Below are 26,249 nucleotides of genomic sequence, written 5' to 3' on the forward strand. Positions count from 1 at the left end.
GTTTGAAAAAAAAAATCCGATTTAGTGAACATAAATAAGAAATAACATAAAGGATGTGATGTGACAAATCTACAGGTTATTTTAGGAGGACTCTGAGAGGAGATTTTCCTGTTGGGATCAAGCTGGGGTTGACAGACACACACAGGGTGTGTTGGACTGTTCCCATTTGAGTTTTACCCTCGCAGTAATATTCCCCAAAAAGGGATGGCACGGTCAGGCCGCACTCGCCAGGAGAGAGCAGCTGAAATAGGATGTGCCATAAAATTTCTCCCCATCTCTGCCCTTTGAAAGCAGCTCCTTTATCCCCCTCCCCTTTCTGTCCAAAAACCATTAACCCTTCCTGGCCCAGGGAAGCACCAGGACACCCCTCCGGTAGAAATTCTGTGATTTTCATGGCAGGGCTCGCTGGAGTGAGCTGGGAAATGAGGCTGTGACGGGAAAGCAGCAGCCCAGCACCTCCTGGCCAGGCTCAGACACTGCAGCAAACATCCCCAGCTGTGCTTCACGCAGGAAAAGCTCCATTCCTCCTGGATCCGTGGCTAACGCGGTCAGGCCGTGACCACAAGCGTGCTGTTCCTGCAGTGTGCTGGAAATAAAAGCTCCTGCTCGGAGCAGGGACACAGCTGCTGCTGCTGCTGTCACAGGCCCTGTTTGCTCGTGGGACACCCCAGGGCACAGGGCCAGGGGACACCAGAGGCTGAGGACAGGATTGCCACCAGCCTGAGGGCTCAGAGCTCTCCTGGAGCCACAGTTCTGCCTCAGGAGAGCCTGGGCCGGAGGGAAGCAGCACCGGGACTCCGGGAAGGCTTTCAGAGCCCAGCAGTTATTTATAGGAGGCAAAGCAGAAGCAGGAGCAGCAGGAAAGGGAACACGAGGGGCTGCAGCCGGGCCAGGCATTCCAGCTCCCCCTCGGGCCCCAGGGCTGGTGCCAGGCAGCTCCTTCAGCCCCTGCAGGACACAGCATTCCCCTCCCTGGGCAGCAGCATGGCACCAGCTGGGCCTGTCCCCAGCCACGGGGACAGAGCGAGGGTGGCAGCAGGAGGGGCAGCACGGGGCTCCTGCTCTGCTCCACGCAGGGAGAGCTGCCAGGGAGCCCTGGCGAGGCCAAAACGGGGCTTGGTGGCACCAGAGGTGTGAATCAGCCTGGCTCTGGAGCCACTGGGCCTGGGGCTTTTCCCACAGGGGCCCAGCACCAGCAGCACCATTGTCCTGGGATCAGGGGAGGGTGACACACTGGGGACAAAATCCCAGCTGTGAATACAAAGCCTCGCACACCCACCCAGTCCCCCAACCTCAGCTGAGTCTGGGATTGGGCAAAAAGCTGCTGCTTTTAGCTCAGCTGTGCCACAGCAGAGCATTCCAAACTGGTTTGGGCCCCTCTGGCCTCCAACACCCCCACCAGCAGGGCCAGTCCCAGCTGGAGCACAGTTCTGAGCAAATGCCTCGAGGCCTGGAGCAGCACCCGGGCAGCTGAGAGCTCACAGAGTCATCCCAAGTCAGAGGGGATCCAGAGTCCAACCCCTGCCCAGACACCCCAACAACCCCACCCTGTCCCCGAGAGCGTTGTCCAAACACTCCTGGAGCTCTGGGACCCCTTCCCCGAGGGGCCTGGGCAGTGCCCAACACCCTCTGAGGGAAGAACCTTTCCCTGATCTCCATCCCAAAGCCTCCCCTGGCACAGCCTGGCTGCTCAGAGCAGTGCACCCCCTGCCTGGGATCCCTCCCCTGCCCTGGGAAGCAGGGAGCAGCCCCAGGAGGCAGCCAGGGCAGGGAGAGTGAAGGATGCACAGGGCAGGATCCGGTATCCAAGAAAACGTCTTTATTGTACACGTTGGCTTCTATTGCTTGTGTTCCCTCCCCAGTCCCGTGTAGTGCAAAAAATTCCGAGAAACAGAGTTCCACATAAATAAAGTTACAGAGAAATCAAAGTGACAACGCTTGGACATGGATCTGGACCAGGTGTGCCCAGCAGGGAGGCCAAGGCAGCCCCCAAATCAGGGCAGGGGCTCCTGCCTGGCCCTGCTGGAAAAACCCCCAGAGCCGGAGCCCCCCGGCCCAGGGACGCTCCTCTGCTGGGAATTCAGACAAGGAACACCTTGGGTGAGACACCACGAACTAAAACTGGCAGGGAAGCCACACAGAGTTGTTCTCCTCCCCTCAGACAGGGTTGCTACGCACAGACAGACAGACACAGACACACGTCCCCTCCGAGCTCTCCTCCTCCTCCTCCTCGGCAGGGGACGTGCAGCACCAGGAGCAATCCCACCCTGGCATCTCCCAGGGCAGATGCTGACACCTCGTGTCCACACAGTGTGGGTCGGGGGGTCGGGACCCCCAGAAGATGCTGGGGAATTGTTTTGCCCTTTCCCTTCCTCCTCCCTCCGGCACAGGGAAGCAGTGAGCACCTGCATAGTTTGGGCAGCAGAGACAAGAGGCTCCCTCCTCCCGGCTTTCCCTGCCTCAGGCTCAGGGGATATTGCTCAGGACCCGGCCAGGGGGGACAGGAGTCGCTGTGCCCCCGTCCCTGCTGCTCAGGACAGCCTCACACACCATTTGCAGTGTGAAGATTCTGATGCAGGCCCAGGGCATGCGGCACCACAACTCCCCTCAGCTGCTGCATTTCTCTCTTCCCTCAGGTTTTGCCCCAAGGCACAGCTCCCTCATTCCTTGTGTGAAACCAGCCCTGTTTCCCCCTGCACTGCCCCTCCTGCCTGGGCTCCACTCTCCCTGCGTTCCTCTCTCCTCCTGAGCTCCTCGGGCCAAGCCCAGCTCCAGCCCCTTCCACCTGTCCAGGGCTGCTCCTCCTCCCAAGGGGACCCTGGAGCCAGGGACACCTCCCTGTGAGCCCAGCAGGAAAGAGAAATCCTGTTGTTGCTCACAGGAATGGGATGGAAAGGGTCGAGAGCTCGCTCGGGTGGAGGCACACGCACAAAACAGAGGGAATTCACCGATTTCATCGTTTTTTGAACAAAGCAGATTCCTCTGACCTTCCTGGGGCAGTCCACATGGGCCAGGAGACAGCTGCAGAGCCTGGACACTCCCCTGCAGCAGAGGGAGACGGGAGCTGCTGAGCTGTGACAGGCTGGGGCAGCGGGAAGGGGACAAAAAGAAGATTTAGAGCCTGTTCCAAAAGCCAAGAAGCTCAGACTGTCCTTGGGGAGAGGCTGGAGGGAGAAGCAGCCCTGGTTTCCAGAAGCTGCTGGGAATTCCAGGTGTACAACATGAGGCACTGTGAGTGGGCTGAAGGATGCCAGTGGGCTTGGAAAAGCTGCAGGCACCTGTCCAAAAGGGAAATCACACTGCCAAGACAAGGATCTCAAGTTGGGGAGTCCCTGTCTCATTTCAAACTCTTCTTTCTCCCCCCCCCAATAAAAGGAGAAATCTCTTGCTACTTAAAAATTCAGGCCCACAGGTACCACAGGAGTGAAATGTGAGCTCTGTGAGTGAGAACTGGGGAGCAGTGGGGGGAAAAGGAGAAAGGAATGAGTTCCAAACAGCTGGAGCATATTTGCAATGCTACATTTGAACACAATTGAGGTACCAGTGGTTGAGTCGTTCCTCTGTGGTGTGGAGAGCACCTGATCTGTGCCTCAGCTCAGGGCTCACACACACAGCACACCCTGAAAACACCACACCACGGGGGCCCTGGCTCTAGGACAGGCCTTACAGTGATAATTCATCCAACCTGTAGTTCATTGAAGTGGTTGTTTCATTGTCAGGGAGCCGCTATTAGGAAACGGTCCCTCCCGTGCTGCTTTCGGCATCTCACACACGCACACACCCCACCCATCCAGAGAGAGCCCAGGGCACAGCAATCATCTCCTCAACAAATGAGAAAAGGAACTGCATCCCTTCTGCTGCCTCGAGAGCAGAGGGGATGGGGAATACCAGGGCAGAGTCAAAAATAAAGGGATATGAAGTCATATCAGCGTTCAAATAAAAAAAAAGGCAAATAAAAAAATTAATACCCAAAAAAGTAATGCCAGGCTATCCTCCTTGTTCAGAAGGCTGGGCTGTTCTTTCTCCGAGAACTGATTCCTTTCCACAAGCCCAGGATCTGCTTTGCAGAGAGGGGAGCAGCAGACAGGCCAGGCCAGGGGCAGAGGCGCAGCCCTGGTGCCCGGGCCAGCGATGGCACCGAGGTCCCCATGGCCACCACCCCGGCCGGGCACTCGGGCTCTCGGTGCCCCAGGGCACCACCGGAGGGCTCAGGATGCTGCGTCCACCTTCCCATCCCGCGGGGCTGTGCCTGGGGCTGCTTCTCCTGCTATGTTTAAGGCATCAGAGACACCCTGGGAGCCGGGCAGCGGCCCCGGAGTCCGGAACAGTGCAGGCTTGGTTTGGCTACAGTGACATTCAGGAGTGGCCGTGTCCCCCGGGGCCACCGCGGGGCTGGCAGTGCCCGGTGGCACGGCTGGAGCGCGGCAATCCCGGAGAGCAGCGACGCTTCGGGCTCCCCCTGCCCAGAGGAGCTTTTTGGGGGATGCTGGATGAGTCTGGCAGGGGGAGAGCCCCCTCTTCTCGCCCTCCAGGGACGGGCCGGCCCTGGAAGCACATTTGGTGGCCCTGGTGGCCCCCACAGGTGTCCCCAGAGAGGGGAGAGACCTCCAGAAGAGCTGGGCTGGGGTTTGTGCTCCCTGCTCAGAGCGAGTGGCTGTCCTGCAGGGCTGAGCAGGTGCCACCTCTGTCCCGCGGGGCTGAGCAGGTGCCACCTCTGTCCTCTGAAGCTGGGCAGGTGCCACTTCTGTCCTGCGGGGCTGAGCCGGTGCCACCTCTGTTCTGCAGGGCCGAGCAGGTGCCACCTCTGTCCCGCGGGGCTGAGCAGGTGCCACCTCTGTCCTGCAGGGCCGAGCAGGTGCCACCTCTGTCCTGCGGGGCCGAGCAGGTGCCACCTCTGTCCTGTGGGGCCGAGCAGGTGCCACCTCTGTCCTGCGGGGCCGAGCAGGTGCCACCACTGTCCCCCGGGGCTGAGGCACGGCCGGGCTCGGTGTCAAAGGCTCGTGGAGGACACGGAGAGGGTGGGCGAGGAGGGCGGGGGGAAGTTGAGGAGCTCCAGCACGGCCACCCCCACGCTGCTCCGGCGGGTGAACATGCAGGACGCCGCCACCCACTTGTTGGTGCGAGGGTTGTACTTCTCGATGGAGTTGAGGCTGGAGCTGCCGTCGTTGCCACCCACGGCGTAAAGCCAGCCGTCCATGGCCACCAGGTCGTGGGTGCTCCTGGAGGGACCGTGCAGAGAGCACGGGGGTGAGGCTGAGTGTGGGGGGAGCTCAGCACCGCGGGGACCTGCCCAGGCTGCCCCACAGACACCCCCTGGCAGTGAACTCTTGAGGCACAAACGGGCAGAGCTCACAGATCTTCACCCCGACACTCTCATGCAAACCTCACCAAACACCGAACCCTCTGAGCCCGAAATCCTTGGACCTGCAAGCCATAATTCCTCCCGCAGCCCAGCAGTGTCTCTGTGGGCTCAGCCAGCTCGTGCCCTGCTTCTCTACAGCCACACAAACTGCTGAGGATAAATCCCTGTGCAGAACATCCCTGCTGTGCCCTCCCGGCGCACCCTCCGGTCCCTCTCAGCACCGCAGGAGCGCGGTGAGCCAGCCACAAGCCCTAGAAACCCTCTCTGGGCTCGTGTTTATGGCTTGTAAGGCTCAGCGAGGTGAGATCCCCGCTGAGGCTCCAGAGGGGGCACGGCCCCTCTTACCTGCGGATGTTCATGGGGGCCACGCTCTCCCAGGTGTTGGATTTGGGGTTGTAGCGCTCCACGGAGTTAAGGCAACTGGTGCCGTCATTGCCACCAGCCACGTAGAGCATCCCCTCGAGCACGGCCACGCCCGCGCTGCTGCGGCGGCTCAGCATGTTGGCAATGGGGGTCCAGGTGTTGATCTGGGGACAGGGAACCCATCAGCCACCACACAGCCACCACACAGGGCATTTCCCACACATCCCTGCCGGGTCAGCTCAGTGGGGTCAGTCCTGCTGTGACCACACAGCTCCTGCCATGACAACCCCTCCAGGGGGACCTCGTTTCTCTCCTCCTGCTCTCCCACAGCTCCCAGGAGGAATCTCCTGCCTGGCTCAGGAGAGCACAGCAGCAGCTGGCAGGAGCCACCCCAGGGGCACAGAGACACCCCTGCCAGGCCACCAGTTGTGTCCCAGCTGAATGCCAGCCCAGCCACGGGGCTTGAGCTGTATCTATTCCCAACCTGTGTGAGTGCAGCTGGGGCTTTGCAGCTCATGAAAAGCTTCCAGGACCTTCTTTTTGATCTTCCTGCAGTGAGTGACCCTGCTGGAGCAGAGCTGCATGTCCCTGGGCACAACACATGTCCCCAGCCTGCCACCCTCCCTGCTCACCACGCTGGCTGTGCAGTGGAGCTCAGCTGGGAGCTGGGAACAGGATCCCTGCCTCCTGCAGAACTGCAGGCAGTGGGGACAGAGGGGGTTCTGGTGGCTGAAACCTCACGGAGAGCTCCCACAGAGGAGCTTTGGGTCATTCTGCTCAGGGCTGCACCCTGGCTCTCTGACCCTGCTGATTCCCCTCCATGTCACAGCCATGCACGGTGGGTTGGGCCCTTCCTGAAGAGGGGAGAGGCAGAAGAGTCACCCAAAGCTCCTGGATTTACCTGGGGCTCGTACTTCTCCACCGTGGCTAAGTGCGATGAGCTGTCGTAGCCCCCGACTGCATAGAGGTTGCCTTCTGCAAAGACAGCCAGGGGGGCACAGGGATGAGCTAAGGACACGTCCCTGTGCCAGCACAGCCCCCACAGTGGCACAGGTGCCACTCTGGAGGTGCCCACACCGGTCTGGGCTGAGCCCCCCCTGCCCCAGGCAGCTCCTCCCAGCACGACCAGCCCGGCTCCCTCCCCTTCCAGCGGGAGTGGGGTGAAATATTCATCAGGCAGCTCCTGTCAAAGCTTCCCAGAGAGCTCCTTCTCCTGCTGCTTCTTGACCTCCTGGTTAGGGAGCTGCCAGTGCTCCCTGCTGGAGCCCCGGGGTGTTTTCAGCAGAGGAGGCTGGAGCAGGGCAGTGCCAGGATGGGCTGTGGCAGGCTCAGATGGAGCTGGGGATGGAGGGGAGGCTGGAGCAGGGCAGTGCCAGGATGGGCTGTGGCAGGCTCAGATGGAGCTGGGGATGGAGAGGAGGCTGGAGCAGGGCAGTGCCAGGATGGGCTGTGGCAGGCTCAGAAGGAGCTGGGGATGGAGGGGAGGCTGGAGCAGGGCAGTGCCAGGATGGGCTGTGGCAGGCTCAGAGGGAGCTGGGGATGGAGGGGAGGCTGGAGCAGGGCAGTGCCAGAATGGGCTGTGGCAGGCTCAGAAGGAGCTGGGGATGGAGGGGAGGCTGGAGCAGGGCAGTGCCAGGATGGGCTGTGGCAGGCTCAGAGGGAGCTGGGGATGGAGAGAAGGCTGGAGCAGGGCAGTGCCAGGATGGGCTGTGGCAGGCTCAGAGGGAGCTGGGGATGGAGAGAAGGCTGGAGCAGGGCAGTGCCAGGATGGGCTGTGGCAGGCTCAGAAGGAGCTGGGGATGGAGGGGAGGCTGGGGCAGGGCAGTGCCAGGATGGGCTGTGGCAGGCTCAGATGGAGCTGGGGATGGAGGGGAGGGAAGCTCTGAGCCAGCAGCGAGAGCTGAGAGCAGAGAGCAGGGCAGGGGACAGGCACCGTGACACTGGGATAGGTGGGAAGCGTCCCCAGGGAGATGCAGCTCCTGCTGGGGTGGGAGTGGGGCTGGGATCACTAAAGGGGATTATCCTTTGATCAGTGAAGGACGGATAAGGCTATCCCTTCCTTTCCAGGGACAGGGGATCATCCACAGGCAGCCCCTTGCTCCAAACTAGAAGGGAACAATTTGTGGATCCCCTCGGGAGCTGCCTCCAGAGTGGGATGAATCCCAGTTGTTAGGGGGGCTGAGGAGGGCAGAGGCAGGGAGCACATCAGGATGTGGCACAGGGGCAGGAACTGCAGCAGAGCAGCAAAAGGAAGCCCCAGCAGTGCAGGAGAGCCTGCCCAGGACCCCCAGCCCCCGTGCAGCACCCACCTAGCGTGGCCACACGGACGTAGCGTCTCCGGGTGCTCATGGCAGCGATGGAGGTCCAGGTGCCTGTCAGGGGGTCGTACCTCTCTGCGCTGCAGCAGGCAGGGACACAGGGACAAAAGGTGGGACACTGGAAAAGCCCAGGTCAAAGCTCTTGGAGGGGCAGCTCCCAGGGGAGTTGGGGATAGACAGGGGAAACGGAGGGAACTGACACAGGCTGGGTGCTGTTGGGGCACAGGGCTACAAAGTGGGATTTTTTCCACTGGAAGAAGGAGCTGGGCTGCAAAACATCTACTCAAGGGTGAGGAGCAGGGCTCCCAGCTCCAGGGGCAGTGCATGCAGGAGCAGGGAGGGCTGGAGCAGGGCAATCCATCCCTACCTGTTGAGGCACGAGGCCCCATCGTACCCCCCAGCAGCGTAGAGGAGCCCGTGAAGGGCTGCCACACCCAGGCAGCTCCTCCTGGTGCCCATGGACACCTCGGGCTGCCAGGAATTGGTGACAGGGTCATAGGACTCCACTGTGGCCAGGTCAGAGGTGCCATCGTAGCTGCAGGGAGAGAAGGGGAGAAGAGGCTGCTCAGAGAAGCTGTGGCTGCCCCATCCCTGGAAGTGTCCAGGTTGGACGGGGTTTGGAGCAAACTGGGATGGTGGAAGTGTCCCTGCCCATGCCAGGGGTGGGATGAGATGAGCTTTAAGGCTCCAACGCAAACCAGTCTGGGATTCGAAGGGAAGTGGGAGGGAAATGCCCCATTTCAGGAGGCAGCCTGAGCTCCCACAGCGCAGGGACGGGGCTTTTCCATGGCTGCCGCAGAGATTCCCGGATCACACTGACTCCAGGAGGCCCTGCTGAGCATCCGTGCTCCCAGAGCAGCCCCTGCCACCCTCCCCAGCTGCTCCCCGCCCCGTGCCGTGCCCCCTTACCCTCCCACGGCGTAGAGCTTGTTCCCGATGGCTGCGACGCCCACGCGGGCCCTGCGCGTGGACATGGAGGCCACCATGTGCCAGCGGTCCGTGCGCGTGTCGTAGGCCTCGCAGTCGCCGTGGATGGCGAACAGGCTCCCTCCACCTGCTCGGGGAGGGCAAAGGGAGCAAACATAGCCCAGAAAACGCCGGGCTGGGCTCAGGGCTGGGGCTGGGGGGCGGCAGGGCCTTACCCACAGCGAAGAGCACGGTGCTGGCCCCCTCGCAGCGCCGCGGCCGCGTCCGGCTGTTGCTCAGGACCCCTCTCTGCTCGGGCATCAGGTGGTACTTGAGGGCCTCGATGAGCAGGTCCTTGCACTCCGAGTGGTGCCGCACCAGCAGCTCCGTGTCCACGTTGCTCATGAGGAAATCGCGGCTCAGCAGTGGCAGCCGCACGCACTTCATGAGCTGGGGGGACAGCAGAGCCTTGGGACACGGGGCAGGGGGACAGGGCTAAACTAAAAGGGGACACGCTCAGCTCAGAGATCAGGGAGAAACTCTTTTCTCAGAGGGTGGTGGGGCCCTGGTACACGTTGCCCCATCCCCAGAAGTGTCCGAGGTCAGGTTGGAGCGATCTGGGATAGCGGAAGGTGTCCCTGCCCATGGCAGGGGGTGGGATGAGATGGGATTTAAGGTCCCTTCCAACCTGGACTGGAAGTGGTGGGACAGGGACCTGCTGCTCCTGCCCTGTCCTGCAGCTTCCTCCAGCCATGTGCCCACCCAGCCCATGCACTCGGAGATGGTGGGCAGAACCAGGCCCCCTTCCAGCACTCTCACCTCTTTCCCAGCCACTTTCCCCCTTTCCCAGCACTCCCTCCTCCTTCCCAGCACACCCTCACCCCTTCCCAGCACACATTCACCCCTTCCCAGCACACATTCACCCCTTCCCAGCACACATTCACCCCTTCCCAGCACACCTTCACCCCTTCCCAGCACACATTCACCCCTTCCCAGCACACCCTCACCCCTTCCCAGCACACCCTCACCCCTTCCCAGCACACCCTCACCCCTTCCCAGCACACCCTCATCCCTTCCCAGCACACCTTCACCCCTTCCCAGCACACCTTCACCCCTTCCCAGCACACCTTCACCCCTTCCCAGCACACCCTCACCCCTTCCCAGCACACCCTCACCCCTTCCCAGCACACCCTCATCCCTTCCCAGCACACCCTCACCCCTTCCCAGCACACCCTCACCCCTTCCCAGCACACCCTCACCCCTTCCCAGCACACCCTCATCCCTTCCCAGCACACCCTCACCCCTTCCCAGCACACCCTCACCCCTTCCCAGCACACCTTCACCCCTTCCCAGCACACCCTCACCCCTTCCCAGCACACCTTCACCCCTTCCCAGCACACCCTCACCCTTTCCCAGCACTCTCACCCTGGGCACGTGCTGTCTCCTGCTGTCCACGTCGTGTTTGACCCAGCTGAGCACAGCCCTGTACACCTCCTCCTCCGAGGGCACGTTGAGGCTGTCGCTGGAAATGAGGTCCAGCACCTGCAGGGTGGGGAGGGCAGTGCTGCTTGCTGGGGATGAGGAAAGGAGACATTCCCAGCTCCCAGCACAGGGCCCAGTGGAACAGCAGAGCTCTGCCTCCCGGAGATGCTGCAGGTTCCAAACAGCAACTGGGTGCCCCGAGGGCAGCAGGTGGAGCTTTGTGGGGACAGCTCTGACCTTCCTCCCTGTGCTGTGGCTGAGGCTGCTGCAGTGCCTGACAATTCCCATCTCTGTCAGTGCCATCAGGGCTCTGCTGGCATTTGTCCCTTCCATATTTCCTGGGACACACCCAGGAGCCCTGGCTGCCCCCAGAACTGTCCCTTCAGCTGCCCAGGGCTGGGCAGGGGGAGATGTGAACCCTCCCCTCATTGTGACCCTCTCACTGCCCCAGGAAGGGGTGAAGGGAGGTCTCTGGTCCTGCTGAGGGACCCCACAGGTCGGTGATGCAGAGCAAGGACTGGGAATTGCTCCTGCCCAGGGAGATGAGCTGGGGGCCACACGGGCACCACATGATGACCAGCAAACACTAGCTGAGCTGGTTAAAACACCCCAGCCACATGCCCAGGGCAGCCAGGACCTATTCCCTGCACTGTGCTCCCAGAGCCAGGGCAGTGTGCTCAGAGCTCACGTGCCAAGCACCAGTGACCAAAACTAGCCCCTGTCCTACCCTCCTACCCTTATTTCCCGTGGGATTCACCTGCTGACAGAGCTGTTCCCACAGCCTGACCAGAGTGGGGCTAAAGCCCAGAACCTGGGTACAGCCCCCTGCCAAACCCCATCCCCCCAAGCGCAGACCCCTCGGGCTTGTCGCTCAGCGACAGAGCAGGAAAAGCTTTGCTGCACCCAGACCTCCCCACTGCCAGCAGAGCCTCACCTGTTTGAGGGGCAGCAACATGAACTCCTCTGTCTTGGACACCTCCACGAAGTGCTGCAGGACGTACTTGTGGGCAGACTTGAGGAGGTCGCTGCAGGAGTGCGTGTCAGCAAAGCCACGGATGCCCAGGCAGTTGGAGGGGTCGAGCTGGCTGAGCAGGAACTTGCAGCAAGCGTCCCGCACACCATTGAGCTGAAGCAGGCTGGCAGCAGGAAGGAGGGTCTGGCACGGTGGAAAAGAATGGGGGAAAAGGGAGTTTCCAGGGCAAGGAAACGATTTTCACCCTCGTCCCACCGCGAGTCACGAGCAGAGCGGGTTTAGTGAGCACCTCCAGGCACAGAAGCAAAGAGAGGACAGAGCACTCCTGGTTTCTGAGGTAAAGAGCAGCTGGGAAGGACTCCTGTAACACCCCCCAGGGCCAGGAGAACAGCAGGTGCTCAGGAATGGAGATGGGAACCACACAGTGCTTGGAGGAGCCGCCTTTAGGGAAGCAGCTAAAGCCCCTGACCACTGCCAGACCCAGCTGCCACCACAGGAACAGCTGGCAGTGCTGAGCAGAAGGAGAGAGGAGTCCCCAGGGGGCAAATGTGCTACAGAACAGCTTTGTAGAGAAGGGGGATTTGGGGAAAGCTCCTACCTGCACATTCCCCTCTCCCACCACAATCTCAGCCGTGTAGGCGTATTGCACCAGCTGCTCCAGAGCCTGGGGGTCGATGTCATGCAGTGTCACATGGGTCTGGCGGCTCTCACTCATCTCATCTGGGGCAAAGGACACCAAAAATGAACAAAAAGCCCCCCAGCAGGGCTGTTTCCCCACAGGAGGATGCGTGGAACGAGCTGCATCCACCTCCACATCCCAGCCCAGGGAGGTTTTTCCTTCCAGCTCTAGGGAAGGGGGACCAGGACTGGAGGAGGGACCCAGGATCCCGTGCAGGGGGCTGAGGGCAAAGGGAGTCAGGGGAGGGGTGACACGGGGGATTTAACCATGCATGGCATGAGCTGCATCCACCTCCACACCTCAGCCCAGGGAGGTTTTCTGCCCAGCTCTTAGCAAGGAGAAGCTGTAGGGACTGGGGACCAGGACAGGAGAAAGGGCACCAAGGATCCCTGTGCAGGGAGCTGTGGACAAAGGGAATCAGGGAAAAGGATGATTGAACCGTGCATGGAACAAGTGGTTTGTTTTTGGAAGGTTTCCTGCCCAGCTGTAGGGACTGGGGGCCAGGACCCTGTGCAGGAGGGGAAACCAGGAACCTGCACACGGGCGAAGGGATTCAGGGAAGGCAGCGAAATGAGGAATATTCCTGCTCTTACTCACAGAAGCGACCCATGAAAGGGCAGGGCAGTGAGAACAGGGAGCGGGGAGAGGATTTGGAGAGGGGAGGGCTGCGAGCAGGGCCAGCCTGTCCCTGGGGAAGAGAGGACTCTACTTGCTTGTGAACATGGCGTGGAAGTAGGGGCTGCACGACGCCAGCACCACCTTGTGGGCCTTGATCTCCTTGGTGGCCACGTGCAGGACGATGTCGCAGAGCAGCCCCCGCTGCCGCATGCGGTTCATGCACACGAAGGCGTCGTGGTAGTGGCGTTTGGAGTTGTGTGAGATGCTGTGGCCGTCGCGGTTCAGGAGCTGCACTCCCCCCTCCATGGCTGCGGTGGGCAGGGAAGGGGACGGTCCCTTCCCACCGCCTCTGTGATGGGGGACAAGCAGAGGGTTAGCCTGGGCCTGAAGAGGCCACCGGAGCACAGGCTGGGCACACGTAAAGGAATAAAGTGGGCATTTATTAAATAGCCCTTCAAAGGATGAACCTTGGGCAGTGCAAGAGCCCAGCTGAGGCTGCACCAAAGATGGACCCAAGCTGGATGCAAGATGGACCGAAAATGGATCCAAGATGGACCCAAGATGGATCCAAAATGGACCCAAGATGGATCCAAGATGGGCCTAAAATGGATCCAAGATGGACCCAAGATGGGCCCAAAATGGACCCAAGATGGATCCAAAATGGACCCAAGATGGACCCAAGATGGGCCCAAAATGGACCCAAGATGGATCCAAAATGGACGCAAGATGGACCCAAGATGGACCCAAGATGGATCCAAAATGGACCCAAATGGATCCAAGATGGGCCCAAAATGGACCCAAGATGGACCCAAGATGGGCCCAAAATGGACCCAAGATGGACCCAAGATGGATCCAAAATGGACCCAAGATGGATCCAAGATGGGCCCAAAATGGATCCAAGATGGACCCAAGATGGACCTAAAATGGATCCAAGATGGACCTAAAATGGGCCCAAAATGGATCCAAGATAGACCCAAGATGGACACAAAATTGACTCAAGCTGCACCCAAGCTGGACCCAAGATGGAGACCCAGTCACGAGTTTTCACCCTTTTATAAGTTTTGGTCCATGTCCACATCGGGGTTAATTGCCCAATCATAGCTTCAGTTAATGAAGTCCCATCCTCCCAGTTTGCTCCATCAATTCACTGTTTACACTTTCTGGGCCTGAAGCTGTCAGGTGTCCTTGGTTCTGGGGCTGGAAGGGATTGTTTTGTCTGACTGAACTGTCCTGAAGTGCTCCCACTCCAGATAAAGTTCAGAGTTATATCCTACTGCAGCACAGAATCTGAAAAACATGGAAGCTAAAACCGAAGGCATCAATCCAGGCTTCAGCCCTGGGTGATCCCTGTGGGAGCCACCACAGCTCAAACACCCCGTGCTGACAGCGACCCTGACCAGGGGAAATGTCACTTGGTTCAAACAAAGAGGGGAAATTCAGGTTCAATATGGGGAAGGAATTCTTCTGTGTGAGGGTGGGGAAGCCCTGGAATGGATTTCCCAGAGAAGCTGTGGCTGTCCCTGTATCTCTGGAAGAGTCCCAGGCCAGGCTGGATGGAGCTCAGAGCACCCTGGGATGGTGGAAGGTGTCCCTGCCCATGGAACCAGATGGTTTTTACAGTCCCTTCCAACCCAAACCATTCCGTGATTCTAGGAAAACAAAACCTGCCTGATCAAGGAGCGTTTATTCACGCAGAGATTTCCTCCCCCCGGTGCCGTTTGCATCCAGGCTGCTCCGAAAGGCCTCTGGCTGCCTCTGTGCCAGCAGCACCCGAGAGCTGGGGGGGCGAGGAGGGGATGACTGAGCAGCAGGAGGAAGGAGGAGGAGGGAGCAGCAGGGAAAAAGGCAGCTTGAATCAAAACCGAGCAAAACCTGCAGCTGCCCCCGCATCCCTGCGGCGAGAGAATCCCCTCAGCCTCCCGCTCCTCGCACACCTCCACATCAGCCCTGCTGAGCCTAAAAATAGCAGCCCAGCATCCTGTGCCTGCTCAGCCACGGCTGCAGCCAGCTCTTCCCTTTCTGAAGAGCAGTTGTAGCACGTACGAGAGTCTGGGGGAGGAAGGAAAGATGAATAAACATGTTTCCTGAGCGGGGAGAAGCCTGCAATGCCCTTTTCTATTGGCATCACCCGGAGTGCTACGAGATTCCTCCTCTCCCTGCAGCAGGGAGGGCTCGGGGGCACAGGGCAGAGGCAGGGCCTGCTGCTGCTTCCCAGCAGGGACACCGGCATGTCACCGTGCCCTGGGCAGCGATGAGGAGCCCACGAGCGTGGTCATGTCCCCCCACATCCCCGGGATACCCCATCTCCTAATTCACATCTGCTGGGTGAGGTGCCCACAGAAAGGAGGCTTTTCGTTATTGGCACCCCTGCCTGGGCTCCAGAGGGTCGGGGTTAAGCTCCAGAGGTCCTTTCCCAGAGCTGCCTTAGGGCAGGGAGCAGACAGAGCTTCCCCAGCTCCATCCCCAGCTGCAAGCTCAAGGGCTTTCCTGCTGTGCCTGGGCCGCTCTCCCTGTGCCATCCCTGCTGAGCACAGTCATCCCCATCAGTATTTCAGTCATGTCCCCGCTCCAGAGCTCTCTCCTGTCCCTCCGGGGGGCTGGGAGCGAGGGATCCGCAGCAGTGGCAGGGCTCGGCGGGGACAGCGCAGGACACAGCTGGGAAAAGCTGGCACTGCTGCTCCTGGGAGATCTGGGAGGAAGGGTTTGGCACCCCGGGGCAGCACCCAGCGGGCACAGGAGGCTTTGGGGGGGAGACTTCCAAAGTGTTCCCTTCCAGCCCTGCCACGAGTCCCTGGCCGGCCCTGGGCGAGTGGCAAGGGTGACACTGTCCTCCCTTGCAGTGACCCCCATGGCAGGAGGCAGAGCTGGCACAGGGCTGTGCCACCCACCCTGAGTGACACCTCCACCGTGTCACCCGGCCTCTGACACGGCCCAGCAGGGAGCAGGACAACACGGAGGTGCCACCCCTGCCACGGGGCTCCACGGGTGTCCCCAAAGCAGGGGACAGTGCTGGCAGCCTGAGCCAGCTGTGCTTGGTGGGTTTTTGGCTCCAGCCTCTCTGAAGAGCTGCTCACCCTCCCAGCAGCCCCATGGGACAGCGTCACCCTCCAGGAGCCCTGGCACAGGGCTGGCTGAAGCCTGGCAGTGGGTACAGTCTCCACTGTCCCCTCCAGCCCACAAGAAGTTGTCCCCAGCAGAGCTGTTCTGATTTAATGGCTCAGAACAAAGGATGGAACACCCCAGCGCTGTTCCCTGTGCCGAACTCCCCACCTCGCTGGCAGTGCTAAATATTCCTCGTTTCCTTCTTAGAACTTCATTCCCAGGAAATGAGGGTCTGTGGGATGTAATTAATGGGGAACGCTGCCTGCACCACAGGAGACAGTGGAGCAGTGTCCAGAGCTCCAGAGGGGGAAGGAAGCACAAGCCCACTTTTGTGGGCAGCACCAGCAGTGCACGTGTCCCCATGGGCTGGGACGGATGTGCTGCCTCCCTTGGAATAACTCTGAGGTTATGGCACAAAAAAAAAAAAAACCCCCAAAAAAAAAGGAGGCGTTTGTTTGGCTTCTCTGCGCCAGAGCGTGGCCATGCATAACAGCTCTGTTAATTAATGCAAATGATCCCTGCCCAAAGGGAGGCCTGTTCTCTCCACACAAAAAAACATATTTTGCTGGGAGTGAAAAGAAGTGTGCTGAGCAATAAACAGGGAACAGATCCTCCAGGGAGAAGTTCCGAGCCTGCCCTTTCCCCAGGAAGGCCCTGGAGAATAGGTTTTTGTTGACAGCCTGGATGGGGATTTTGTGTCTGGCAGGAGGGCTGGGAGGCAGCAGGGACACATCCTGTGCAGCTGCTCAGATGGTGGGCACAGGGGATCAGCCCCATGCCCGCAGGCCTGACACGCAGTCAAGCTTAAACCCATCCCCTCCATGTGTCCCCATCCCTTTGTGCCACATCCCTGCGAGCCTCTCTCCTGGAAAATCAGCTGTTTGTGCACAGCTCTGCATCTCCCACACAAGTGCTGCCTTTGGAGAAGGCACAAAGCCCTCGCTGGCGCTGGGCTCCGGCTGGCACAGCAGCACAAACCAGGTCTGCAAGGTGGCACCGTGGTGCCAGTCCCCTTCCAGGGCTGGAGCCAGAGCAGTGCCCTCCAAAATGGCACAGCCAAACTCCCCCTGGGATGGAGCAAAAGAGGACCACAGTGGAGCAGCATTTTTTCATCAATAATCAAATGCCGGGGCTGTTTTCACAGCTCCAGCAGATCTGCACTGCCCTCACCCCGCAAACTCGGATATCCCAATTTATGTCTTCTTTCAGAAGGCAAATTACAAAATAAATTGCATTCCCACCTTCCCTGCTCCCTTCCCCACAACAAACACAAGCAGAGAGGATGGGAAGCGTTCAGCTGTGCTGCCCAGAGCCCAGATGCAAAGCAGGCACTAAATCCAGGCAGTTGTCCCCAGCAGGATGTGTCACACCAGTGTCACTGACACAGAAATGAAACGCTCTGGGCTGCAGTCCTTTCTCAGCCCTTGCAAGGCTGTGCCTGCACGCAGGGAGCTCAGGCAGGCACTGGCAGCGTGCAGCAGCTCCCTGGGTTCATTGTGTGCAGGCTGGAGAGTCAGCACTGGTGAGGAGGCAGAGGGAGGGAGCTGCTCCAGGAGCAGGGGGATGCTCTGAGCTGCAGATCCTCACGCTCCCCACGGCTGAGTTTTGTGCCTGGACAGAGCTCAGGGCTGAGATTTTTGATGCAGGGAGTGTGGCAGTGAGGGAGCTGTCCCTCCTGGAACCATCCCTGCCTTCAGGAGGGAGACACAAGTGGGGAGCTGGCAGTGCCAGGGCAGCTGGGACCCCTCTGTGGGGACACAACAACACAAATGGGGTGAGCAGCAGGGACAAGGAGCACAGCCCAGCCTTAAACCCCTCCAAATCTCCTCTCCTCCATTCCCTCTGCTCCTGCCTTCCCTTGGCGAGCTCCCTGGAATGAATGTGCTCGGAGGGAGCCTCAAGGCAGAGCAGGGCAGCACAGACAGTGCTGAGTCTGCAGGACTGAGAATCCCCAGCTCCCAGGAGGGTTGGGGCTTTTTTTTTTGCTTTTTTTTTTTTTTTAATGAATTAGGCATAACTGACACGCACTGAATCCTCCTGTCTAGACATCTGCAGAGAAGTGACAAGCTGCCAGGGAGGATGTGGAGCCTCGGCAAGGGGGTGGGGAGGACAGGGAAAAGCTGCACTCCGTTGCCAGCTCCAGGCACAGAGACAGCGCTGGCTCCAGGCGAGAAGGGCACTCAGCACACTGACCTCGGCACAGCCTCCCTGGGCTGGCCCTGTGCTGCACACTCCAGGCTGGAGGCCTCTCCTAACGAAAGCCTCGCCCCTCCTTACTCCTTGGGGAGTTTTGTTTGGAAGCTCCAAGCTGCTCTCAGCCGCCCCAAAAAGTGAGAGGAAGGAGCACGAGGCAGAGGCTCAATGCCCTGGGACACTGCCGTGCCTCAGAGGGATGGAGGGCATCCTCATCTCGGTGCCCACAGCCTTCTCCTCACCTCCCACAGGCAGCAGCTCTTCCTTCACACACCTCCCAACTCAGCTTTTGTCTCCCGTGTTCTGCAGCCCCAAGCAAGACTCTTCCGAGGCATCTGCACCAATATTTGGGTCATTTTCAGGTAATTGGCTGTGAGGGTCAGGACTGGAGGTTTGGCACTGCTGAATTCCCGGGTTAGGGAGAAACAAGGAATAGAAATGGATTCTTGCCTTGAGATGCTCAGCAAAACGTGCAGGTCCCCAGCTGCACTGGGGTTAGACTGCGGCTCCCAGTCCAGCACAAAGCACACCAAAATCAGCAAAAAGAGACGGGAGCTGGCAATGTGGCTCATGTCCTGATTCCCCTTCCCAGTGTCCCCAGCAGCCATGGCAGAGGAGCCTCTGTGGCACAGGCTCGTCACACACAGCAGGTGGCCAGCCCTGCGGAGCTCCTGCTGCCTCCTGTGACACAATCCCTGTCCCCAGCTCATCCTCCAGACAGGTGAACACAAGGGGAAAGCGCTCAGGCCATGGGAGAGCTGAGCACAGCCACACTCCCGGCCCCCAGACCTGCTGGGAGCTCCCTCTCTGCAGCGTCCTTGCTCCAGGGAGGGACTGTGTCCTGCAGCCCTCTGCCAGGCCAGCTGCTGCTGGTGACACTGGGCCAGCTCCGAGCGGGTCACCACTGCCCAGCACTGCCCTGGTGTCACAGGACAGTGATGAATTTGGGGAGGTGCAGCAGGAGACACCGCCTGGCTCCGAAAGGGAAGGATAACTCCACGACATGAGGCAGCAGCTGGAAATGACATGAGAAAGCAGGAAAAAGTGCTCGGATCTGCTGGCTGCAAACAGGCAAGGAGATCTTTTCCAGGTGGACAGGACAGAAATAATTCTGCTGTCTCTCCAAACCAGGAGGTGAGCAGTGGGCATTGCCTGGCTCAGCCCTTCCAGGGCACCCACACCGCTTCCAGGAATGGCTCCCAAGGCCTCCTCCAGCCTCTCTCTGCCAACACAGACCAGACCAGCTCTGCACCTCCTGCCCTGCACAAGCTCTGAGCTTCTGTGGAGCAGTGGGAAAGTCTTTCCAAGCCAGGAAACAAAAGAATTCCCTCACATCTTCTGGCAAGCGGCAGCACAGGCCACATTGCTGAACACTGAGCTATGAGGAGCGGCTGACACCATGGCCTTGAGCTCACTGGCACAATGGGGCCCTGCCAAGGCCAGCAGGTCCCAGACCCTGGGAACTGCAGCTGGAGGAGCTCGAATTCCCGTCCCTGAGGAACCACATCCTTTAGGGATGGTTTGCAGCAGGCCAGGCAGAGCAGATGGAGCCTCTCAGGCCTCGCAGAGACAGCCTGGCCCAGGCTTTGGGGGCAGAGCTCCAGCTCCTGAGGAGATCCAGGAGGCAGCACTGGGACTTCGGCAGGGCTGCTCGAGTTTTGGAGCTGCTGAGCCCGAAATGCAGCAAAGCAAGGACCCAGAGCAGCCTCCCCAGCAGATCTTCAGCCTCCAGAGGACGCCTGCTTTGATTTGCACTCCATCTCCAGAGGCCCAGGCTGGCGCGAGGGAGCAGGGGCAGATGGCCGCTGTCTGTGCTGGCAGAACAAAGACGTCCCACTGCCACCCCCAGCGAGCTGACCTCGCTGGCAGGAAGCACCAGGGACCGTCCCAGCTCCCCGAGATGCTCAGGAGCGGCTCCATTTGGATGCTGGGCTCCGAAGCCAAGAGAGCAGGTGCCTGTTCCGCCTGCCAGCTCCTGGTGTGCTCTGAATTAGCTGCTCTTTGCTGTGATTCATTAATCACTCAGTGCTCAGGAAGGAAACTCAGATCTTTACACCAACATCTCCCCGAGTCTTACTCACTGCTGTGCTGAATAAAGGATTTCCAGCAGATGTTCCCGGGCCGGGAGAGAAACTCGGGGTGCAGAGGGAAGGCTTTGCTTTGGCTGCAGGGATGAAAACCAAAAGGCCACTGAAGGGTCAGAGAGCCCCAAAACACTGCAGCTGTAACAAACCAGCACCTCTTGGTGCTAAAGGCACCCAGACACATCCACGTGTTGCTGAATCACTCCAGAATCACCTCCAGCAATGCAGAGACCCCCGGAATAATGCTGTGAACAGCAGGCATTGAAGTCAAAGCAGAGCTGGCATCCTGCACAGAGACCCACCAAAGCAAGGCCACTGCTCCTGCGGGCTGGCACAGAAGGGACAGTGCAGGGACAGTGCAGGGACAGTGCAGGGACAGTGCAGGGACAGCCACCTTCGCCCTCCTTGCCGAGTGCAGGGCCCCGCTCCCCGGAGAGGGAGGCGTTTGCTCAGCCAGCAGAACCAGCCCAGCTGCCAGCCTGGCCTGAGCTCCCGGGACCAGCTCCAGCTCCAGCAGCAGCGATGCTGTGGCTCAGGGAGAGCCCTCTGTCCTGACAGCCACTGCAGAGGCCACAGAAAAGCTGCATCCCACGGCCCCCACAAGTTCCCGGAAAACCCGAGGCAACGCTTCTTCCCCCCGTGCCCTTCAGCTCGGCCGGCCCGGCCAGCCCCGAGCCCCGAGTGCGGTACCGGGGCAGGGGACACGGCCCGGCCAGCACCGAGCCCCGAGTGCGGTACCGGGGCAGGGGACACGGCCCGGCCAGCACCGAGCCCCGAGTGCGGTACCGGGGCAGGGGACACGGCCCGGCCAGCACCGAGCCCCGAGTGCGGTACCGGGGCAGGGGACACGGCCCGGCCAGCACCGAGCCCCGAGTGCGGTACCGGGGCTCCGGGGCTGCGGCTTTTCCCTTTTCCAACGGGATCTCGCCAGGACTTGGCAAAGGACAGGGAAGGAGGGCACAGGGATGCTGCCGGTCCCGGGGATGATGCCGCGGTGCAGAGAGAGCGGGCACGGGGACTGAGAAGGGCATCGGCTGTTCCAAACCTCTGCAAACATTTGGGAACGGCATCAGTTGTGCCAGAACCCTTGGAAACGGCTCCGGTGGTCCCCCCGGACGTGCTGCGTGGTACCCCGAAAGCAAACTTGCTCTCCGAGAAGGGATGCGCAGGAGCGGCGCCGGGAGTGATGGAGCGGCAGCTCCTCCGGGGGTCCCCCCATCATCCCCCGGTGACCCCTCCGGGATGTCCCCATCCCCGGTGACCCCTCCGGTGTGCCCCCATCCCGTTACCCCGCCGCTCCCCCTCCTCCCGCGGGTCTGAGCGCCCCGGCCCTGCCGGGCAGAGGGACAGGAGAGGAAGAAGAGGGAGAGGAAGAGGCAGACGAAGAGGAAGAGAAAAGGAGGTGCGGACGGCAGGGCCGTGCCCCGGCGGTACTCACGGCTCCGGGGCGGCCACGGCCCAAGCCGGGGGATGCTGCGGGTCGCCGCTACACCCGCACCGCTGCCGCCGGCCCCGCGCCGGGGATTCGGGGCGGGCCGGGGGCGGGCAGGTGCGCGGCGGCGGCGGCGGCCGCTCCTCCTCGAGCCGGGGCGGCCCCGCGGCTGCGGCTTCCTCCGTCACCCGGAATAACCCCGAGGCGCGGCAGGGGAGGCGCGGCCCGGCCCCGCACGTGTGTCCGTGTGCGGGCCCAGCGCACCGAACCGAGCGGCACCGGCCCCGCTGCGGGCCCGGCACCGGCACCGGCACGGGGGCGGGGCCAGCGGGTGGGGCGGGGCCAAGAGGGAGAAAGGGGCGTGTCTATGGAGACAGGCCCCGCCCCGGTACCGCACAAAGGGGGAGATGGGCGGGGTTATACCGGGGGCGGAGCCAGTTCTGGTGGGCGTGGCGTGAGCTGGGTGTCCCAAAATAATTTATGCAGGAAAAGACCTTTGGGATCATCGAGGCCGACCTGGGACCTTTCCCAAGCTTGTCACCAGCCCAGAGCACTGAGTGCCAGCTCCAGGAGTTCCTCGGACACTCCAGGGATGGGCACTCCAACACCTCGCTGTGCAGACCCGTCCAAGGCCTGGCCACCCTTTCCACGGAGAATTCCTCCTGGTGTCCAACCTCCAACCAGCTTAAAACTCTGTCCTCGTGTCCTGCCGCTTGTTAGGTGGTGGGAGAAGAGACCGACCACAGCCTTGATGCAGGTTGTTGTGCACAGTGAGAACGTCCCCCCTGAGCCTCCTTTCTCCAGGCTCAGCTCTTTAAACTGCTGCTCATGAGACATGTGGTGCCCTTCCCCAGCTTCATTCCCCTTCCTCGGACACACTGCAGCCCCTCAGTGCCTTTCCAGTGGACACACTGCACCCCAATATCCTTGTAGTGGACACTGCAGCCCCTCAGTGTCCTTGCAGTGGACACACCGCAGCACCCCAATGTCCTTCCCGAACCGAGCGGCCCAGGACTGGACACAGCACTCGAGGCACGGCCTCTCCAGCGCAGAGAACAGAGATAATCCCTTCCCCGCCGCCGCTGGCCGCGCCATTCCTGATTCTGTCCAGGGATGCGCAGGACAGAGGGATCGGCCGGCGGGGCGGGGAGGAGGCGGGGCCAATGAGGAAGGGGCGGAGCCCGTGTTGTTATGGGGCGTGGCTTCCCATGGAAATATACTGATTTGCATAAATATGGGCGTGGTCCGATCGCCCCGCCCCGTCGCGATGCACGCCGGGAGCGGAAGCGGCAGCCGCGTGGTGGAGGCAACATGGCGGCCCCCGGTAGGAGGTGAGCGCTGCACCGGGAACACCACCGGGATGAGCTTACCCTCACACGCTCTTTTCCTTTCCCTCCCCTCTCACGCGCTCCTTTCCCCCCTCACGCTCTCCTTCCCCTCCTCACACGCTCCTTTCCCCCTCACGCTCTCCTTCCCCCCCCATACTCTCCCCCTCACGCTCTCCTTTCCCCTCTCACGCTCTCCTTTCCCCTCTCACGCTCTCCTTTCCCCTCTCACGCTCTCCTTTCCCCCCTCACGCTCTCGTTTCCCCCTTCACGCTCTCGTTTCCCCCCTCACGCTCTCCTTTCCCCCCTCACACGCTCTTTCCCCCCTCACACGCTCTTTCCCCCCTCACACGCTCTTTCCCCCCCTCACACACACTCTTTCCCCCCTCACACACTCTTTCCCCCCTCACACACTCTTTCCCCCCCTCACACGCTCTTTCCCCCCTCACACGCTCTTTCCCCCCTCACACACTCTTTTCCCCCTCACACACTCTTCCCCCGCTCACACTCTTCCCCCCGCAGGAAGCTGGCGGAGCTGAGCCTGGATGAGTTCCTCGCTGCCGGCTCGGACTCGGAGCAGGATGGCGGCTGGCAGGAGGAGGAGGAGGAGGGCGGCCGGGCCCTTCAGGGCGCTGCGAGGCAGCGGCGGCCGAGCGGGAAGGCGGCCCAGGGGCTGCAGGCACGGCCGGGCAGGTGAGGGCTGAGCACGCTCTGGGAGGGGAGGCTGAAGGAGCTGGGGGCTCCTGCCTGGACCAAAGGAGCTTTTTGCTTTCCACAACTCCCTGACAGGAGGGGACAGCGCCAGGTGGGGCTCTGCTCGAGGGGAACAGGGACAGGAGGAGAGGGAATGGCCTCAGGTACACCAGGGGAGGCTCAGGTTGGACATCAGGAGGAATTTATCCGTGGAAAGGATGGTCAGGCATTGGAAGGGGATGCTGTCCCCTTCCCTGGAGCAATTCTGAATAACTGAGAAAGAGATTTGTGATTTTTTTTCCAGATATTTTCATCTATCCCAATGCAGTCTGGTATTTTGCTACTGTGATTTCTTAATCGTTAATGAAATGTTTTTCTTAGAGCCTCAGCAGAACTTGGAGCAGTGAATAAACAATCAAGTTTCTCCCAGCAGGAAGAAGGGAAAGGCATCTGAACACAAAGATCAGCTCTCCAGGCTGAAGGACAGAGACCCTGAGTTTTATAAGTTTCTGGAGGAGAACGATCGCAAGCTGCTGGATTTTGATGCCTCAGACAGCTCTGAGGAGGAGGAGGCTCTGCACAGACCCCCTGATACACTCGAGGTACCTGCTTGGGACTACTGGGATCAATTAAATCCATGTGCAGTGTTTGTGTTCTAGTGCCAGACCTGAATCATGGAATGATTTGGGTTCGAAAGGAACTTGAAAGTCACCCAGTTCCAGCCCCAACACCTTCCACTGTCCCAGGCTGCTGCAAGCCCCGTCCAGCCTGGCATTGGACACTTCCAGAAATCCAGAGGCAGACACAGCTTCTCTGAGCACCTGTGCCAGGGCCTGCCTACCCTCACAGGGAGGAATTTATTCCCAATATCCCATCCAAACCATTCCTGCTTTCCACAGTGTGCTGGCAACAGCATTAATCAATCAGCCCTGCCTGCCTCCCTCCTCATCAGCTGCTCAGTAAAGGAGCTGGGGCCAGGCAGGAGTTGTAGAAACATTTCCTCAGTCTCTCCTGCTGGTCTCTCTAGGTAGCCAGTGATGAAGATGAAGATGATGAAGATGAAGAACAAGAAAAAGTCAAAAGGAAGAAAGTTTCCTTCATCCATGTGAGCTTGAAAATGGTGGAGGAATGGAAGAAAGCTGCCCAGGTGAGCTGGGAGTTGTAACACAAAGCACTGGAGTGTTCTCTGCCCTGCCTATAAAAGGCCAGTTTGGGATTTGTTAATCTGGCACAAAATGTATGTCCCAAGCCCCCAGAGCTCTTGTGCCTTCAGCATGGCTGTCATTTCTCTTGGGCTGCAAGATTCAAGTACTTCCATTCCATATGAAGGAGAAGCTGCAGAAATGTGACTCAGAAGTGGCCAGAATGATCAAATTTGGATTTTTCATCCTCTTGCTAAGTCTTTGGCAACTCCAGGAGCTTTCTTAGTCACATACTTAGTAGTGATGGAATAGCTGAGGGGAATGAAGCTCAAACTGGAAGTTGCTTGCAGCTAATTAATTCCTTCTCAAGCCTCAGCAATTAAAAGCCAATTTTAGGAGAGTTGAAGGCCACTGAGTTTGTCAACCCTGCCTTGATGCTTGGGCATGGAGCTCTTTTTGGCATCAAAGCTCCAGTGAGTTCCAGTACTCCTGACCCAGTCAGGAGCTTCAGAGTTACAGGAGATCCCTTGCTTCTTCTCCTCAGCAACCTCTTTTCTTCTTTCCCCAGAGGAATCTCACCCCAAAACTCTTCCATGAAATCACCCAAGCCTACAAGGCAGCTGTGGCCACCACCAAAGGTGACAGTGGTGGCGACCCCAGCAAGTTCCAGGTGACTGACACTGCAGGTGAGGGAAAGGAAATCATCTGGGGGGAGCTGAGCTGTGGGAGAGAGGGGAGATGGGCACTGGGAGGAGTTAATTCACCCTTTCACTTCATTAAGGAGCTTAATCTTGCTGTGCTGCTCTGGGATCTTTCCTTTCAAGGGTGGGTTCTTGGTGCTGTTTCCTTGGAGAGGTCGCCCCTGTACCTTCTAATCTTTGATAAAAAATTTGAATAGAAGGCAAACTGGGGATTTCTAGAAGGAAATGCTATAGTTCTGCCATGGAAATTACTGGCTTCAGTTCCTCAGGGACCCCTTTTCCCATTAGGAAAACCAGGAATACATGGACAATCACTTAAAAATGCTTTCCTGGCTTGTTTTACCCAGTGTTCAATGCCCTGGTGTCCTTCTGTATCCGGGACCTCTTCCTCTACCTGCACAAGCTGCTGCTCCCCAAAGCCCCCAAGAACAAACTCAAGTAAGTCTGTGGGGGTTGAGACCTCAGGAAAGCTCTGGGGATTTTCAGAGCTGCCTTTGAAGCTGGGAAAGAGGTGCCAACTCTTCCCAATCACTGAGTGCCTGATGATGCTCTCAGGGGTCTTCTTTTCTTCCCCCCCAGTTGTGTTCCCTGCAGTATCAAACTGCAGGCATTTGCAGAGGATGTGTGGCTTCAGGAGGGTCTGGAATTGCCTGTGCTTGCACTCAGGGGACAGTTCAGGCACTGGAAATCAGTTTTCAGAGGAAGGGAGCAACCTTTCTGTGTCCCTGCAGTGTCACCAGAGCGTGACCCCAGTTCACTCTGTGCTTTGCAGGCAGTTGTTGGTGCAAGGAATTGATCTCACTGCTCGTTTTGCTGCTGAAATCTGATTTATTTGGTTGGGTTTTTTTAAAGCTAAACCCATCTCTTGCTCCTTTC

At 59.7% G+C, this 26,249-nt stretch overlaps 2 protein-coding genes across 10 annotated transcripts in view; one reads left to right on the top strand and one right to left on the bottom strand.

Moving 5' to 3' along the window:
* Positions 1 to 1,804: 1,804 nt before the first annotated feature.
* On the bottom strand, positions 1,805 to 21,804 carry KLHL17 (kelch like family member 17). 6 transcript variants are annotated; one of them, XM_086860179.1, is made up of 13 exons: positions 21,519 to 21,804; positions 14,370 to 14,501; positions 12,797 to 13,050; positions 12,003 to 12,124; positions 11,366 to 11,587; positions 10,375 to 10,491; positions 9,186 to 9,399; positions 8,953 to 9,097; positions 8,411 to 8,578; positions 8,035 to 8,123; positions 6,627 to 6,700; positions 5,708 to 5,889; positions 1,805 to 5,219 (listed from the first exon to the last, which is right to left on the bottom strand). In XM_086860179.1, the coding sequence occupies exons 2-13, from the start codon at positions 14,423 to 14,425 to the stop codon at positions 4,991 to 4,993; spliced, it is 1,872 nt and encodes a 623-aa protein (XP_086716305.1). In that variant the 5' UTR covers positions 14,426 to 14,501; positions 21,519 to 21,804; the 3' UTR covers positions 1,805 to 4,990. The 6 variants fall into 6 exon arrangements, with proteins under 6 accessions (XP_086716305.1, XP_086716302.1, XP_086716307.1 ...); XM_086860176.1 differs by having other exon boundaries at positions 14,370 to 14,750; positions 21,519 to 21,610; XM_086860181.1 differs by having other exon boundaries at positions 12,843 to 13,050; positions 21,519 to 21,599.
* Positions 21,805 to 22,753: 949 nt separating this feature from the next.
* NOC2L (NOC2 like nucleolar associated transcriptional repressor) overlaps positions 22,754 to 26,249 on the top strand; it is a 30,377-nt gene continuing 26,881 nt past the window's right edge. For 2 of the 4 annotated variants that reach the window (XM_086860188.1, XM_086860189.1), the window contains exons 1-6: positions 22,754 to 22,843; positions 23,360 to 23,530; positions 23,961 to 24,132; positions 24,558 to 24,677; positions 25,241 to 25,358; positions 25,721 to 25,811. In XM_086860188.1, the coding sequence (XP_086716314.1) occupies positions 22,824 to 22,843; positions 23,360 to 23,530; positions 23,961 to 24,132; positions 24,558 to 24,677; positions 25,241 to 25,358; positions 25,721 to 25,811 (692 nt within the window). In that variant the 5' untranslated portion in view covers positions 22,754 to 22,823. The remainder of the gene's footprint in view (positions 22,844 to 23,359; positions 23,531 to 23,960; positions 24,133 to 24,557; positions 24,678 to 25,240; positions 25,359 to 25,720; positions 25,812 to 26,249) is intronic. The other 2 variants (XM_086860191.1, XM_086860190.1) reach the window with 2 other exon arrangements.

The sequence above is a fragment of the Cyanistes caeruleus genome, chromosome 22, assembly GCF_971803275.1.
Source record: "Cyanistes caeruleus chromosome 22, bCyaCae1.hap1.1, whole genome shotgun sequence".
Taxonomy (NCBI): Eukaryota; Metazoa; Chordata; class Aves; order Passeriformes; family Paridae; genus Cyanistes; species Cyanistes caeruleus.

What these genes read in the sequence shown, in the direction of transcription:
- KLHL17 (XM_086860179.1), bottom strand. Translation starts at nt 14,425, where the DNA reads ATGCAAACGGCACCGGGGGGAGGAAATCTCTGCGTGAATAAACGCTCC. An exon ending in AATAAACGCTCCTTGATCAG is followed by an intron (nt 13,051 to 14,369) that starts GCAGGTTTTGTT and finishes CCCCCATCACAG; the next exon opens with AGGCGGTGGGAAGGGACCGT. An exon ending in GCCCCCATGAACATCCGCAG is followed by an intron (nt 5,220 to 5,707) that starts GTAAGAGGGGCC and finishes CGGTCCCTCCAG; the next exon opens with GAGCACCCACGACCTGGTGG.